This window comes from Macrotis lagotis, chromosome 1, assembly GCF_037893015.1.
Source record: "Macrotis lagotis isolate mMagLag1 chromosome 1, bilby.v1.9.chrom.fasta, whole genome shotgun sequence".
Lineage (NCBI taxonomy): Eukaryota > Metazoa > Chordata > Mammalia > Peramelemorphia > Peramelidae > Macrotis > Macrotis lagotis.
Window position 1 is genome coordinate 418,077,553 of NC_133658.1, and position 18,578 is coordinate 418,096,130.

The following is an 18,578-nucleotide window of genomic DNA, read 5'->3' on the forward strand; positions in this document are numbered from 1 at the left end:
ACTGAGAGAGAAGGTGAAGAATAGAAGGGTGAATATGAATAAGACAGAGCATTGGGCAATATCCACAGTTAAAAGTTGTGATGTGTCTAATGCACCAATAAAGGAATGTAAAAATAGAGCTGTTAGACAGGTAGGAGGAGAATTTTTAAAAAGTAGTGTCATGAAAGCCCAGGGAGGCAAGGACATCTGCCCAGGGGGGGAAGAATGAGTAATAGTGTCAAATGAAGCAAACAAGTCAAGAAAGATGAAAAATGGAGGAAAAAACACTACTAAATTTGGCATTTAAGAGTCTATTACTATCTTAGGCAGAACAGTTTCAAGTAAACATTCAGAATTCAAAATGCATAGAATTGAAAAATGAGTGAGAAGAGGAAGTAAGGCTTTTTTCTAGGACTTTGCGTGAGAAAGAAGGAAAAGCTATAGGATAGTGTGATGATTTGGTAGAATCTAGAAAAAATTAAGGATAGAGGGCAATAAGACATTAATACAAGGGACATTAGAGAGAGGGTTTAATTGAGGTCAAAATCTGTTGGAGAAAATGGAAAATATGGAATACATGTGTTATTAAAATATCCCCTTTCCTTGAAAAGACCCAACATGTACAATGGTTGGTCTTTTCAAGGAAAAGGGACATTTTAATAACACTTCGTTCTCTGGGTTTACCACCACACCTCAGCTTTCTCCTTGTACCAATTTGCAAGTTCTTCCTTGAATCTTCATTTTTGGGATAGACCAAATATCACTCATTCTTCATTCTCTGGATTTTGCCACCATACCCCCATATTAATAATCCCCCTCCTCTACCAGTCCCTCACTTTTCAGTTCCCTTTTTAATATGTTGTTTTTACCATTACAATATAAGTTCCCTAAGTAGGTACTGTCTTTCTTTTTGATGTCTTCCCAATGCTGGGCATAAAGTTTAATGCTTAATAAATGCTTGTTGATGTGATTTACTGCCAGAGATTAGGAAAATGTAGCAGATAGGGGATAATGGTTAGGGGCTCTGAGATAAAAAGGAAGGAAGAAAACCTAATAGCGTCATTTCTCTAGTCCAAAAGATTTCAATAGTTCCCTGCTGCTTACAAAGTCCAAAACCTCCCTATTTTTTAAAACTCCCGCAATCCTGAATATATCCAGGATAATTTTGGTTTCAGGTCTTTTCTTATATTATTCCCTACACTTAAAACAGCCTCCTTTTACAGCATGCTTACTGAATTATTACTCACTTTTTAGATATTAATTGAAATACAACCTTCTTCCTAAAGACTTTCTTGAACTTCTAAGATTTTAGATATATTCATTTATCATGCTATGTTATATAATTAGTTATGTTTGTGATATTCCCCTATTAAATTAAAAGTTCATTTAAGATATTCAAATACGGTAAATTAAAAGTTCAATTAGCCTGAGCTAAACTTGATGCTTTTACCAATATCTAAAAGTGTTCCACAAATATAGCAAGCTCTGAATAAATATCTATTAAATGAATGTTTTGGTAAATGCCAATAATATATTTAGTACTTTTACATGCTGAAATAGAAAGTGGTTATATTAAAGTTGGATTTTTCTCAAACATTTTCAACACATTCTTTAAAAAACAAAAATATTGCAGTAATTAAATCTTTCCTTAAATAAGAATTAAGAATAAAGAATGGCTCCACTCATTATTTGAAGCAGGCTGTGATTTCATTGGTAAGAAAACTCTCAGAAAGAAAACTCTTCCAATGCAGGTTGGAATCTGCTTTTTTAAATTCTGAGAGTGAGTTTTCTCTGTAACTAATAGTCATTACCATCCTAAAAATAGATCTTTTATTAACATATAATTTAATGAATATTTGATTTAATTTTTAAAAATAAACATTAAAGAACATATGAATTCAATAAGTACCTTAGAGTAGATGATGATTTATCCAAAGAAACACTACTGGAAATACTAAATGTTTCCACAGTAAGAAGAGATCTTGTTGGCAAATAAAGAGGCCTACAATCAAAAAGAAACGAGATGGCAAAGTTCTCTTAAAACTTTTTGAACAGAATTTAACTCAGAGATTAAGCTATCTGTCTTAATATAACTTTAGAAATAACAAAACAAATCTGTTATATTTTTTGTCATACATTTACTTACCTATAATCTAGTGCACAACTCCAAAGATGAACATGAAAGGTTGTAAAGGAAGCTGGAGGATTATATCCCAAAACAGGTTCATCAGAAATATTCATGAAATGTAGAATCTAAATCACAAAGAGATATAAAACATGCTGCTAATTTAGAAGGGGGGGGAGGCACTTGTGATAAAATATCTTGACTGAGAATAAGGAGTCTAAATTATAGGTCTCAGTTTTAACCAAATATGCTGTTATAATCCTAAATAAATCACTTTACTTCTAGTACCACAGAATTCTTATCTGTAAAATGAAGACACTGGAGAGAGAGAATTTAAAATTGTTCCAGCTCTAAAATTCTATTACCCTATTATATAAGATATCACAATATACTACAGAAAACAAGTAATTTAAGGATAGTACTTCTAAAGAGAAAAATCAACAAGTAGGCTTTCTAAATCTATGCATCCTTTCAAAACCACATATATTTAAATTTAAAAGGAATGTTCTTTACATGCTGTGATGCCATACACCTAGGAAAATAGCTAATGTGAAACAAATTTCAGAGATACATTTTTTACCTTAACAATGCACTATATTAGGTTTAAATCTATTCTAAGTGAACTCTAAGGATTTTATTTCAACTAGCCTTCTCAAACTTCTTAAAGCTGAGGTTAATTTCAGAAGGGATTTTTTTTTCAAATGTGTAAAACACCAGAACTTTTTGAAAAAGGATCCTTTTAATTTAAAGAATATTTTAATTTTTAATTAAATTAGAAACATTTATCCTTCCATATCTTGATGATTTTCTTTTCACCAGTCATCCCTAGGCATTTATCTGTACAATCAAATTCATCTACAAATCATGCTGAAAGCCAATTACTCTTAATCACAATCAATTAAATAATACTTAGGAACTATTAGAATTTCTGACTTAAGGAAATAGAATAGTCCATCTTTTAATTCAATGACAACTCTAGATCTACCTCTTCTAGATGAGATATTAATTTCTATTTATATGGGAAAGAGTTTTTCCATAAATGTATTAATTTCAAAAGAAATTAAATTTTTTTGATGCCACGAAGACTTAATTTTTCTAAATAGTCTGATATCAACTATCCTAACTTTTTTGTTGTTGCTGTTATTCAGTAATTTTAGTCATGTATGACTCTTTGTGATTCTATTTAGGGTTTTCTTGCAAAGAGAATGGAGTATCTTGCCATTCATTTCCTTCCCCAGCTCATTTAACAGATGAAAAAACTGAAGTAAATAGTGTTAAGTACCCAGGGTCAGGCAGCTGGTAGCATTCTGAGACCAGATTTAAACTCAGGTCCTGGGGCAGCTAGGTGGCGCAGTGGATAAAGTACCAGCTCTGGAGTCAGGAGTACCTGGGTTAAATCCAGTCTCAGACACTTAATAATTACCTAGCTGTGTGGCCTTGGGCAAGCCACTTAACCTCATTTGCCTTGCAAAAAAAACCCAAAAAAAACATAAAAACATAAAAACCTAAACTCAGGTCCTTCTTGACTCTAAGCTTGGTGCTCTAGTCACTACATTCTTAACTAACCTGTCCTAATTTCTAAATATACTTATCCTTTCCACATCACAACTTTCCCCATTATGGTTTCAATATATTATGGATCAGCATAAGAAATTAAATGGGAATTTTGAGGGAGTTTGGTGGAAACCACAGAGAACATGCAAAGGCCAGCAGATGACACAGAAAGTTTAAAAACTCAGAAATGCAAAAAACATGTATTGTATAATATCAATATATTTTATGTTTTAATGCTTTAATAATTCAGACCTTCTATGGTATGCAAAAAATTTTCCGAATTGCAGAGGTGCCATGCCCCTAAACCCCTGCAATATGGAAAAGATAACTGTATCAATAAATTAATGCTAATATCACAAATTTCTACTGCAAAATTCAAAACCATATTTTATTAACATGGAAGAACTGTCTAGATGCTAAGAGATAATAGAACTTATAAGTCTATTAAATGCAATGATAATATGGAAATATCCCATAGGTTCAAAAAAAATGATTCCAGAATTATTACAATAAAAGGATGAATAACAAAGAAAAAGCCTATTTTAAAATGACAAAGAAAAACATGTAGTAATTTAACCTGTTCATGCCAGCTAAGTCCAGAAGGAAGTACTTTGTGCTGGAGAGTAGCTCCTTTGAGTCCCACTGCAATGAGAAATTCCTACACAGGAAAAAATTTAAAAAGGAGTTAAAATCATAACCTTTACCAGCATTCTATACTTAATCCAAATATTTAGAGTACAAAACTGGCTCGCATTCTATCCAGATGAATCTGTGGCCTCACTGAATCAGAAGTTTCTTTCAACAATGTAGATTACAATCCATCCAACAGCCCCTTGTGTTCTGTATGATTCTTTTCCATATTCTCCTGTAAGTATCCCACAACTAATCCATGCTATCTGTTAAAGTCTTCCTTGATTCTCTTCATACTTCAAGGGTGTCTCTTAAGCACTAAAGTCATTCACCCATAATTTATCCTTAATTCCTAACAAATTCATCTTCTCTCTGTATCATGTAATTCCTTGATGATATATTTTACTCCTGTTCTTCTTGAACATAATCAAAGGTTATATATTGCCGCCAATGATGCTGCAACATCACACGTATCAATGCTCCTATTCAGTGCCCTCTGTGCAGCAAAATAGTATAATCTGATAAAGCAAGGGACCAAAAGTCAAAAAAACCTGAGTTTAAAATTCAACTTTGCCTAGTTGTGTGACACTCTAGGCAAGGGAATACACAGTGATTTTCACTTGAAAAAATTTGCTTTTTCTTACATTGTAGAAGTCTTTGATTTGTAGATAGATGACTCATAAAAATTTATACAGCTGGAAAATAGGCCAATAGATTAGAGGTTATTTTTCTCTGCCTTTTTAAAATGCATTCATGAAGTCCAAGAGTCTTTATACATTTGGTTCTCCCTTCTCTCTGAATTTATATATCCTTCAACACTCTACAGTTACTTGAGGCTTCCATTATAAAAATATCAATTTAAGATTAATAATCCCAGACTCGGGTAAAGACTAAAGTGTCCATGGAATACAAACCTTTGTATTCATCTCTGACTTATCAGTCTGGATTTTAACAGCAACAGACAACATACTTAAAGAGTCTCCTCCAACACCATCTGAAGTTCTACTAAGACCATCTTCTTCTGATGAATAAATTATAGGTTCCAACCAATGTGGGCGAGTTGTAGTGGGAAGTCGTACTTCAACAGGAAGAATCACTCCATCTACCATGCCTATATATATATATACACATATATATATGTATATATATATTGAAAATATTTAATAATACTTTCTTAATATAGGCACAACACAATTATTATTTCAGCTTTAGAAATTTTAGAAGCATAACAAAGACTGAATGCAAGAGAATCTGGCTTGTAATGAATCTCCACTCAAAACAATTGCAGAAACATTGAAAACAAACAAAATTGCTAGAAATGTTTCTAAGATAAATCAAAACATTCCCCAAAATGAGCAAATTAAAGAAGAGATCTTAAATATTCCCCAAAACATTTTGGATTACATGAAATACTTCAGATTTGTTCATGAATTCAGGTAATGTGAATATAAACTCTTTTGCTTCTATTCAATGAAATATAGTGATGAATGGAGATTATATATCAGTGTGATATTAAATATTTAGAGATGCCTTGAAAATTCAAGACATGTGAATGGCATAATTTGAGAAACAAAGTTAAAATTAAAAGAAAAAAGAAGGTTCAACTGAGGATTTAATAGTAAAAGGATGGGGCAGCTAGGTGGCACAGTGGATAGAGTACCAGCTCTGAAGTAAGGGGGACCCGAGTTCAAATCCGGACTCAAGACATTAATAATTACGTAGCTGTGTGACTCTGGGCAAGTCACTTAACCCCACTGCCTTGCAAAAATAAAAAAAAAATGGTAAAAGGACAAATCCTTTAAGAACTTCAACTTTCTTGGTACAAAAATATCCTTAAAGAGTTTATAGGAGAAACAATTAGTGGCAGTTTGGTTAGAAGACAAAGTATACGAAAGGAAATAAATTAAAATAAGTTGTGAAGGTAAGCAGGAATCAGCTAAAGTATCAGGCTAAAGGTTTCATATTTTTATTATTTCAGGAAGGGATTAATATGGCCCTTCCAATGCATTAGGAAGACTCTTAAGGAATGTGTAAAGGATGAATTGAAAAGAGGATTGACAAAGCAATCCACAGTCATATGAAAAATTGCTCTAAATCATTACTTATTAGAGAAATGCAAATTAAAACTTCTCTGAGGTACCACCTCACACCTCTCAGACTAGCCAATAGGACCAGAAAGGATAACAATCATTGTTGGAAGGGTCATGGGAAATCTAGGACACTATTACATTGTTGGTGGAGCTGTGAACTCATCCAACCTTTCAGGAGAGAAATTTGGAACTATACCCAAAAGGCAAAAAAATGAGCATACCCTTTAACCCAGCAATACCACTACTGGGTCTATACCCTGAAGAGATGATAAAAAAAAAACATCACTTGTACAAAAATATTCATGGCAGCCCTGTTTATGGTGGCAAAGAATTGGAAATAAGTAAATGTCCTTCAATTGGGGAATGGCTTAGCAAACTGTGGTATATGTATGTCGTGAAACACTTGTTGTTCAGTTACAAACCAGGAGGGATAGGAATTCATGGAAGCCTTGCAGGGATTTGCATGAACTGATACTGAATGAGAAGAGCAGAACCAGAAAAATACAGCACACCACAACAGCAACATGAGAGTGATGATCAACCTTGATGGACATGCTCATTTCATCAGTGCAACTATCAGGGACAATTTGGGGCTGTCTGCAATGGAGAATACCATCTGTATCCAAATAAAGAACCGTGGAGTTTGAACAAAGTTCAAGGACTATTCCCTTTAATTTAGGGGGAAAAAAAACTGTTGTCCTATTGTCTGATCTTGTGATTTCTTACACTTTATGTTTCTTCCTTAAGGATATGATTTCTCTCTCATCACACTCAATTTGGATCAATGTACAACATGGAAACAATGTAAAGACTTAAAATTTGCTCTCTGTGGCGGGGTGGGGGGGAGGGAAGTAAGATGGGGGGGATTGTAAAACTCAAAATAAATAAAATCCTTAATTTAAAAAAAAAAGAAAGAAAAGAGGATTGAAAGTAGACCACCACTGGCCAATCACTAATTGGACAGTTTGATAATATAATTCTTGACTAAATTTTGAAAGTGAGTCAAAAGAAGGAGAAAAAAGGGGCGGCTCCAAAACCTCCAAGGAAAAATATGAATTGGGGGGCAGCTAGGTGGCACAGTGGATAGAGCACCAGCCTTGGAGTCAGGAGTACCTGGGCTCAAATCCGGTCTCAGACACTTAATAATTACCTAGCTGTGTGGCCTTGGGCAACACAGCTTTTTTGCCATGCAAAAAAAAAAAAGGAGGAAAAAAGTGAAAAATGTACAAATAGATTCCACAAGATCTGGTAAAAATAATCAATTACAAAAGAGATGAGTTCAAGTTGACTTCAATACCAAACGATAAAAAATGGTAGTGTCATCAATGTAAGTAAGAGATTAAATTTAGTTTTGGAAATCACTGCTGTACAATTTAATATTAGTAGGACATTGGGCAAGTCAACTTATCATCTAGAGTCCTAGTCTCAAATTTAAATTGGGGAGTTGGTCTACATGACACCTAAGGTAGCTTCTGTGATTTGCTGACTTTGAGGTGTATCAGAGATCATTTTATATTAAGTTCTAAAATGATTCCCTAAAAGCACTTGAAATTGAAAAAGATATTTTTTTAATACTCTCAAACAAATATCAATAAATGTTCCATATTCTTCCTACCTTGGTGATATAAGCTGAAGCTGTTCGAATGAAGACAGATGTAGTGTTTATCTTCAAAACCTTCATATTTTGTCACAAAGAATAATGAAGCATTATTGAATTCCAACCAGAATTCACCATGATTACTTTCTAACATCTCTCTGTCATCTTGCTAATGGGGAGAACAGAAAAACACAAACATCGGAAATTAGTTGAAGAAAAGGGCATTTATGACAGACAAATGTCTGCTTTGAATATTCAGAAAATTTGAAATATCACATTCATGTGATCATTTCATGAATTAAATATATCCTATGACATTAAAAATTAAGTTCTACTTGTATTAATTGCTAAATGCTACCATGTTCATCATCTTAGTATTATTATTATCCAAATATGTGAAACCAAAAGTACTTAACATGTTTACATAATTGGCTTTTGGTTTACAACACCACTAACAAATTTTGCCAGTCTTCAACAATATGAGTTCTTAGCTTCATTACTTTTATGGGGTTTTTTTAACATTTAAACCTATTTCTCTGATAATTTTCAAGAATTTTGCATTTTTTCACTGTTAATTTATTTTCTAGTTCTTTTAATGCATGCTTATTTAAACTGAATTTGACCACATTTATAACTATTACAGAATAGCCTATCTCGAGTCATAATAAGAATGAATAATGCTGATCCAACCAAATACATTATTCATAGTACCTTGCACAGAGCAGGATCCAAATAAAATTTTATCTAAGAGAATTATCTTTGGCAGGTTAAGAGCAGAAGTGATTTGACAAGTTCTTTTAAGAATTTTTACCTTTATATCTGTGAATACTGCTACTAATCCATGATTGATGTTCAGAAGAACAGAGAGAAAACTCTGAGAATTCTTATTCTGAGATTCAAGATTTTTTTTCCTACGAGAACGATAATTCGGATCAACTGTGGAAAAATACTGCAAAGTCTCCTCCTCAGATCCACTCTCATCATCTACAAGAAATTCATCAAAAAGCACTGATGATTTATTTAAATAAATTATTTTATAATTATTAAAACAAGAATATTTTCTTCTAATGTCCTTTTTTAAAATAAATCATTAAAGGATGAAACTTGTGAATGGTATGGCAGCAGAACAAACTCTGTCAGGTCTTACTAATATGAAAAATTGCAGGTATGGACCTTTGTGCCTGAGAAGCAGCAAGTTTGATGCATGTGCCTATGTGGATGGAGCCATTTGCTCAGTCATAGAATGATGAATATGTCAAACACAGCAATTTTTGATGGGTTATAATTCTGTATTAATGGGGAGAATACCAACCCCGATGAAATTACAGATATGAGAAACCCAAGAACAATATGTTCTTTATGCTTTTTACAATGAGCTTTTAAAAAAATATCTAATAACATTAATAATAATACTAATAATGATAATAATGATAATAATAATAACTAACCTTTATATGGTACTTTAAGATTTGCAAAAAAACATAAATGTTTTATAGTATGTGCTAGTAGCATGTCGCTAAGTTTTTCAATTTTAATTATGACCACTATCAGTCTTATCACTACAGAAATAACAAATTATCTATAGGGAAATAAAGAAATACTTTTATAGCTTCTTCACAAATAATTAGAAAAAAGCAGAAAATGGTAAGCAAAATAGAAACACTAAATTTTACAATTAAAATAAGTTACTAACGATTTTCCCAAGTTGCAATATTGTATTACATAAATTATTTTAAGGAATATTACCGTAATGAACTGTAGATTTAAATTGACTAAAACTATCTTTGTTGAAGGTATTAATCAGCTGACTGGCTACTGAGAGCCCAATACCATATGAAATATTTTCCAGTGTTTCTACAGGTGAAGGAGCTGTTGGTTCCCAGAGTAGCAAGTCATTACTGATCCTATAAAGATAAAAGTTATATAAGAAATTTAAACATCTCACTATACTTCAAACTAAAAACATTAATTATAAAACATTTCCCTCTAAAATTTTACATGGCAATAGAAAAGAAGCACAAGAAAACAGAAGTAAAAAGTGAGAAACACAATTTCCTGCATATTAGCAGTAAATTTCCTATGGCTTGCTTGTTCACAATGTTACATTCCTTGAGGACAAGAACTATTTCACTTTTGTATCTATATTCAGAACACTGGCAGAATACCTGGTATATAATGGGCATTTAATAAGTGCTTTCTGATTATAAAGAGAGAAAATAGGAAACATCACTTAGGATTTCTAAGGAAATGCCACAATGAAATACCATCTAGCATAGTACCAACAAATTGCAGGCATTCATATTTAAATGACTTGATGAGTATCAGTTAAAATTCTCTTCAAAATTCTCTTCTAAGGGATATATTAACTTTAAGAATAATGTTTCTCCATTTCTGAAGTTTATAAAGGAATCAACTACTATCACTTGGAAAGACTATAGTTTTCCTTTCACTCTCAAAGTAACTGCTTTGTATGTGTTTTCTATATTCCTAAAAATTTATATGTAGTTTCTTTTGTTAAAATTTAAACTCTTTGAAGTCAAGGATTGTTTAACTTCCAGCATCTTCTTAATTAGTAACAGCTAGCATTTATATAGAACTTTAAAGTTTTCAAAGAACCTTAAAAATAAATAATTTTATACTCACAACAATTCTAAGAGGTGGATACCATTATTATCCCCATTTTATAAGATGAGAAAGGTGAGGTAAAATAAAACTTAATAGATTTGTCCAGGGTCACAGAACTAGTCAAGTTCAAATCTGAACTCAGGTCTTCCTGACTCCATGCTCATGTTCCTGACACTATCTGCTCAACAACATCTGCCTCCAGTTATTTAAGAACCTTTAGTGTTAATGTTTGGCACACAAAAAGTTCCTAATAAATATCTGTTACTTGGTTGGTCACTGTAGCAGTGGAAGGAGGGGCACAGATGACTGAAAACTTGAGATGAATTTTGAAGGAAAACAGTTTCCAAAAGTGAGGAAAGTAGAGTTCTAGGTACTGGTGAAAATGAGTGCAACAGTATGGAGATAGGAGCTACAGTCTTCCTCTGTTAAGAAAAATAAGAACACTAATGTGGCAAAAACGTTAGAGTAAATACAAGAGAGGAATGTGTTATGAGATTTCTCAAGTAAGAAGGGGTCATATTATGAAGAGCTCTAAATGATAAAAAGAGTTTATATTTTATCCTAAAATCAATAGAGAAATATTATACTTCGATGAGTAAAAGGATGACATGGTCAGATTGATTCTTTAAGAATTATTTTGGTGACTATATGGAGAATATGTTTAAGTCATTGAGACCAATCAGAAAACTATTTATTGTTTTGAGGGCCTGCACCAGAGTAAGGTGCCAACTGAGTAGAAAGAAAAAGAGACACTGTAGAAGTACAAAAAAGACACTGTATCTAAAAGGGTATGCTGGGGAAGGAAGGAAGAATAAATGTGGGAAATCTCAGAAACTAGAAAAATGATCTTGTTCTTATTGAAAATAGAGACATTCAGAAGACAAGATCTAATGAGAAAGTTCTGTTTTGAACATGTTCAGTTTGAGATGTCTCACATACAACCAGCTGAAAAATGTCCAATAGGAGACTCAGAACAGATGCTTAGGAAAGCAGGACTGACTAAATCAATCTGAGTATCACTTGAGGTGATAATTTAAAATCCAAGTAGGCTGATGAGGTTACCAATTTAAGAGCATTAAGAAAAATGAGAAGAGACCCAAGGACAGGACCTTGGGATACAATCACAGTTAAGAGAAGTTGGTAGAGAAAAGTAAGCTGAGGGTGCTGTTTAGAACAGAATAATAACTAGCATTGGGGTAGCTAGACAGTGCAAAGGAAAGAGTATCAGCCCTGGAGTCAGGAGGACCAGAGTTCAAATTGGACCTCACACTTAATAACCTAGCTGTGAGATCTTGGGCAAGTCACTTAACCCCATTGTCTTACCAAAAAAAAAAAAAGATAGTTAGCATTTACATAGTTTTAAGGTTGGCAAAGCACTTTTAAAATATATCTCATTTTATTCTTATAACAACACTGAAAGGTAGATGTATTTATTTCCCCCATTTTAATTAAAGAAGTGGAAACTGAGGCAGAGATTAAGTGACTTGCCCAGGCTCACACAGCTAGGAAGTCACTGAGGTTAGAGTTGAGTTAAAGTCTTCTTGACTTCAGGGCCCACACTCTAAACAATGAATCATCTAGTTGCTTTTTTAGGCTCTGACTAGGTCCACTTCAAATATATTTAGGTCCCCACTGCCATAAGGCAATATCCTAAACTGTTTTTTCCAATTCACTATCCTACCTACCACAGCAGCTCTGCCAAACCTTTTCTCCTCTCCCCAAACTTCCTGTAGCTCCTTCTAGCCTTAGTTAAGAATTTCTCATGATTTTTTTTTAGGTTTTTGCAAGGCAAACGGGGTTAAGTGACTTGCCCAAGGCCACACAGCTAGGTAATTGAACTTCTCATGTTTTGCAGAAAAAATGAATGCCTTCACCATGAGCTCACTCTTTTCCTTCTTCCTCACTTGTATTTTTCATGTACCTTCTAACACTTCCTCTTCTCACCCACAAAGACATAGCCACATTGCATCCCAAGGCTTAACTCTCTATCTGCTTAAGAGATCCCATTCCATTCCAGATTTCACTCACTTATTTTCAGTCTCTCCCTATTTGTTCCTTCCCTCTCTCCTCTTTCCTTAAAAAATTCCCATTTTATCCTTCTGCCCTTGCTAAATACTCTAACTATTCAGTCTTTTTTGGCCAAATTCCTTGAAAAAGGTCATCTTACACTATAGGCCTCCACTTCCTCTCCTTCCACTCTTCTTAATTCCTGACAACCTGGCTCCTGACCTTAACATTCCCTAAAAATATCTCTCCAAAGTTATCGGTGAACTTTTAGTTGCCAAATCCAATGACCTTTTCTAAATCCACATTTTTCTTGACTTCAACAGTCTCTGATACTATTGATCACTCTCTTTTCCTTGATATTCAATTCTCTCTAGATGTTCAGAATACCATTCTCTCTTAGTTCTCCTCCCACCTACCTCCTCCAACTGCTCCTTCTCAAGCTCCTTTGTTGAAATTTCAAACATGTCTCATGTCCATTGACTATGGATGTCCCACAGAGTTCTGTTCTGGGCTGTCCTCTCTTTCTCTATACGATTTCACTGAGTTATCTCAGCAACTATAGATTTATTATCATCTCTGTAATGATTCTCAAAATCCACCTATCTTGCCCTAAAATCTCCAGCAAACTCTAATCTTGTATCTCCAAACTGTCTTTCAGTTGTCATCCTGTAAAAAGAATTAATTTTTGAACCAATATTTTATATTTGATTTTATTCTTTAACTTTTTCCTCTTCTCTGCCTCTGGAAAAAAAGATCACGTGTGCTAAAGTTCAGTCTTCCCCTTTTTGAAGTTGGATACCAAGGCTAAGTTTTCCCACAATTGTTACTAGTTTAAAAAAAAAAACCATTCCCTATGTCTCTCACAAAATATTCTCAGCATTTCCTGCAAGGTCTGTGTAACCTCCTTGTCCTACCTTTCAAAAAAGATGGTCTTTTCTAATTCTCCACTTGCCAGTAAATGCAGTTAAGTTTTTCAGGATGCAATTAAGACCAATAAAATTCAAAAAACTATTCCTTAAGAGATAGAGAGATGTAGTTTTATCTCAAGTAGGGGATATGCCCACTTTGTTTAAGGTAATTAAGGTAATTAAACTCTCACTTCTGTAACATGACTATTTACATGATTTCTGTTCAATTCTTTGTTCTATGCTTATAAAAATAAGTTCCATCTTCAATTCAGGATCTTCTGACCAGAAGCAGGATCTTTTGACCCATTCTTTATCATCACGTTGCAGGGTTCTGTTAATAAATGATATCTTACCCCTTCCCTATTAATACAGAGGGCAATACCATCTTCTAGTCTCACAATCTAGGGGCCATCCTCCCACTCTCTCATCCCACTTGCTCCCCTTTTATACAATCTGTTGCCAAGGTCTACTGATTTTAATTTTGTGAACCTCTCTCTTGAATAAGCTCTTTTTTTCTCCTCTGATGTTGCTACATTCCTAGTGGAGACCCTTATCACCTAAAACTTGGGACTACTGTAAAAGCAGCAGAGAGTAGGTCTGCCTGTCTCAAGTCTTTTTCCAGTCCAATCCATTTTCCATTCAACTGCCAAAGTGATTTTCCTAAACCACAGTTTGGATGATATCTCCTCCCCCCAAACTCCCAATCAATGATTTTTTTTCCTACAATCAAATATAAAGTCCTTTGTTTGGCATTCAAAACTTTTCATAATCTCTCCACTACCTTTCCAGTTTTATGAACGTTACATTCCCTGCCATATTCTTCAATCCAGGACACCGGCTTCCGGGCTATTCCTCAAAAAAGAACTCCATCTCTTAGCTCCAGGCACTTTTTCTGTCTGAAATGCTTTCTCTGAAACTAACTGATTTTCCAGATTTTCCTCAAGTCCTAAGTAAAGTAACATCCCATCTTCTACAGGAAGCTTTTTCCAACCGATACTAATTCTAGTGTATTTCCTCTGTAGATTATTTCCTCGTTTTCCTGTGTATAACTTGCCTGACTATTGTCTTCCACACCAGACTATGAAACTTTGTTAAGAGCAAGGACTGTTTTTTGTATCTTTTTGCATTCTCAGCATGTAATGCAGTACCTGGAACACTGTAAGTGCTTAATAAAAGATAACTAACTGAATATAAATATGAAAGAACTGAGATGAATCAATGCTAAGTGAAGTAAAGCAGAGCCAAGAAAACACTATAAAAACAAGAATGCAAGTAGCACTTACTATGTGTCAGATACCATGCTAAGGGTCTTGACTGTGATGTGTCTGTGGGTCTGTGACCTCCTTGCTTTGGGATATTCCCTCCAACAATTCAGAAGATCACAATCTACCCCTACTTGTCTATTTGTGTGGCATAAATCAACCACAAGATTCTCACTCTGATTCTTTAGATCAGGGCAGTTCAAAATGCAACTGCTTTTTGGCCCACAGTGTGATTTTCTGTGGCACCCTGTGGGTTTACCAAACAAAGCTGAGTTACCATAGCGCTCTCACCAAAATGGAAAATCAAAATAAACTATCTATTGTTTCAATTAAAACTTTTACAAGTAAGGTTGGACAGCTTTGCTTTAGATGGAACCCTTCTTTAATTTTTCCTGAAAATATATGCTCTTATGGAACACCTGAACTGTTCATTTGTCAAACCTTTCCACATGATGAGCTCATCTTCTCTATAAAATATTTTCCTGATTGTATCTTTTACTATTTTTCTTCAAATTTTCTCCCTGGTTATAGGCTGTGACCAGAACTAGACTCATTTTGCTACTCTAAATACTAACGTTCTATGAAGTTCGTTCATTCAACAGCACGTTGTCATCTGAGCAGGAGACATTCTTCATATACTTGATCTTTCCCTTGAAAATGTTCAGGCCAGGGGTGGCTAGGTGGCACAGTGGATAGAGCACCAGCCCTGGAGTCAGGAGTACCTGAATTCAAATTCAGCCTCAGACACTTAATAAATAATTACCATTTTTAATGAACAAATAAGTTATATTTGTTAAATTACAAATTAACAAAGAGTTCATGGTACAATTTTTTCATCTGTACGCAATATCTTTTTGCATTATTATAATTTTTTACTAATTCAAATCTTTGCTCAATCAAGTTGGTAGTCTAATGTATAAACATATATTGCTCTGCCTATGTAGTATAAACTCCTGTCTTTCTGTATTGCCATTTAGAAGGTATATATACCCTTTTTCAAAAAAAAAGAAAAAAACTGTTGCTATGCAATATTATAATAATAAAACTTGTGCTTTTATTACTTTCTTGAATATTAATTTCCTGTAAATACTTGAACCCAGTTCTATGCTCTAATCTTAGCTATAAGGTCAAATAAAGCCCACTAGTACACAAAAAAAGGATAAAAGATATAAAGTGAGAACAACAATATTTTGGATGGCTCTTCTATGGAAAATTTACAAGAGAATATGAACAAGAATCATATAAGCTATGGAAGATTTACAAGAGAATATGAACAAGAATCATATAAGAAGGAAAATCTTAGATAGGATAGGATCTGTACCAAAGGAAGTAGAGAAGCAGTATCCACACTAATGAAGCAAATAAAAAAAAACACAGTTTTGCTTTAAGCCATAATTCATAATACAACTGGAAATTCTGCAATTACATTATATAAATAAGTTGATTCTTTTTAAATTAAGTGTAAGTACCTTCTTCTGTGGAAGTATACCATTTATACAGTCTAAAACTCTGGTGTCTGCCTATCCAAATTATGGAAATAATACTTAAGAAGCAATATTTTCATATTGAAACTGATGGCACATGTCATAAAGGTGAAAGCTTCATAATGCTTATGATGGAAAATAAACTTTTAAGTTAGATAAAATCAGTTAAGTCATGAAGCCTGCAAAAGGAGAATCATACTGACAAAAAATATAGCTTCAGTTTAATGTATTAAAACTTACCTATTATAGAGCTTCTCATAAAAATTTTTATTTGGCAATGTTAGGTAAATATTTGGTAATGTAAATTCCAATACATAGTGAGAGTTGCTGACTGCTTTGTCTTGAAATTCTGTCATCTCCACAGCATCACCTGGCATCACCATCTAAAAATAAGCCAATTTTAGTTTTAGTGAAAAAAAACAAACCATAAAATAAATCACTCTCATTGCATAATAATGCAGGAATAGGAAATGAAAAGATTTTTGGATTTAGTTGTAGGACTTAAGTTAAAACCACAATTCTGCCTCTTACTACCTATGAAACCTTAGAAAAGTTACATCTCCATGAGACTCCATTTCCTCATCATTAAGGAGATTGGACACAATGACCTCCGAAATCCCTTTAAAACCTAAAAGCAATAATCCTAAATTTATGATTACATTTTCACTCATTTCTGGATTTTAGATGACCAGGAAAATAATTACTTAAAAAACAAAAGACATTATTGGATAAACATGCTTTTTTTTGTTTTAATTAGGGAATTAGAGCAATCCCTTATTTCATTTAGAAAATAAAATAGTTTCCTTATTCCTTATATTACCTGTTCATTTTCAAACATAACTCTACGAGAAGAAAAAGGAGATGGCTCTGGTCTTCTTAAATCACAAACATCTTTCAAAGAATGAGCTCCTCCTTCTTCTTCCTCCTGAAAATGACCATCATTCTCTTCTTCTTCCTCTGCTGCTATTCTCTCCAAAATGGAATGCAGAGCTAGTGGGTTTATTTTCAGGACAATTCTATTAGCCAAAAAATTAAAGAAATTCACTTACTGAAGTTTAAATATGAAAATATTCCTCAAGCATGACTAAAAAGACTGGAGTATTCTATCAACAATTACTTCATTTATGATATAATGTATATGATCAGAAAAGGAGGTATTGTATTAAGAGCAAGGAAAACCACAAAGGATAAGTTTATCCTGGCACATAATAAGGGGGGGACAGAAAAAAATTTAGTACATTCTAGATGGAACCCCTTATTTAAAAAAAAAAGTATTTAAAAATATGAACAAAAGAATAAAATAGGGGTGGCTAGGTGGCATAGTGGATAAAGCACCGGCCTTTGAGTCAGGAGTACCTGGGTTCAAATCCGGTCTCAGACACTTAATAATTACCTAGCTGTGTGGCCTTGGGCAAGCCACTTAACCCCATTTGCCTTGCAAAAAACCTAAAAAAAAAAAACCCACAAGAATAAAATGAAATTAAAAGATATTGACCAGCTATAACCTCCATTGTTGGGGAGAACACATATCAAAAAGATAATGGGTCCACAAAAACATTCCTAATAAATATATAAGTCATAAATTACCCAAAAATAGCATTCATGCTTCTTCTAAAAGAAAAATTCAGCAATTTTAGATACTTTGCATTACTGCTTACCGTGGCCAATCAAAGTCATCTGATGATGTTATATCTCCATCTATTCCACTAGACACTTGGAAAAATTTAACTAATGGTTCTCCTTTATCTTCTTGGAATGAGCCTAAAAAAACGTGTTAAAAGTTTAATAAATAATAATTCACAAAACAAAATACATCAGACATAAATTTTCTTTTTTTAAAGACATAATTTTTCAAATTCATACATAGATTGTACAGATAGGATTAAGCAGAAGGATCTATGAAGAATACAGACACACACACATGAATCTATGATTCACAAAATGTGAAAACAGAAGATTTCTTTAAAGTCAGGGTTTTATAAATTAATCTTTTTTTAAATACAATTAACAGATTATCTCCTTACAGTTTAAAATTGTCATATCAAGTTACTAACATACCAAAAAGTTTTTGTAAGCAAGTAATGAAAAAGATTAAGTTTTTATTAACTGAAATGGCAAATTTCATAAATTGGAATTTTCCATAACATTCAAGAATTTGTTAAATGCAATAAGAAAGAAATATAATTTCCAAAAGATAGCAAAAAGTCTCATTTCTTCTGCTTCCGAAGAAGACATTTTATTTTTAAAAATTCAGATCACAAGTCAGGAAACAAAGCTATGAACAGTGACTACACACCATCTAACTCTCTTCTTTCAA

The 18,578-nt window shown here is 33.3% G+C and overlaps 1 protein-coding gene across 6 annotated transcripts in view; it reads right to left on the reverse strand.

The window, feature by feature from the left end:
* Positions 1 to 18,578, reverse strand: part of ATG2B (autophagy related 2B) — a 154,106-nt gene that overhangs the window by 39,654 nt on the left and 95,874 nt on the right. For all 6 annotated transcript variants that reach the window (XM_074213030.1, XM_074213029.1, XM_074213026.1 and 3 more), the window contains 10 exons: positions 17,920 to 18,022; positions 17,082 to 17,277; positions 16,502 to 16,644; positions 9,722 to 9,879; positions 8,787 to 8,959; positions 7,994 to 8,144; positions 5,203 to 5,399; positions 4,236 to 4,316; positions 2,126 to 2,232; positions 1,889 to 1,981 (listed from right to left, as the gene is read on the reverse strand). In XM_074213030.1, the coding sequence (XP_074069131.1) occupies positions 1,889 to 1,981; positions 2,126 to 2,232; positions 4,236 to 4,316; positions 5,203 to 5,399; positions 7,994 to 8,144; positions 8,787 to 8,959; positions 9,722 to 9,879; positions 16,502 to 16,644; positions 17,082 to 17,277; positions 17,920 to 18,022 (1,402 nt within the window). The remainder of the gene's footprint in view (positions 1 to 1,888; positions 1,982 to 2,125; positions 2,233 to 4,235; positions 4,317 to 5,202; positions 5,400 to 7,993; positions 8,145 to 8,786; positions 8,960 to 9,721; positions 9,880 to 16,501; positions 16,645 to 17,081; positions 17,278 to 17,919; positions 18,023 to 18,578) is intronic.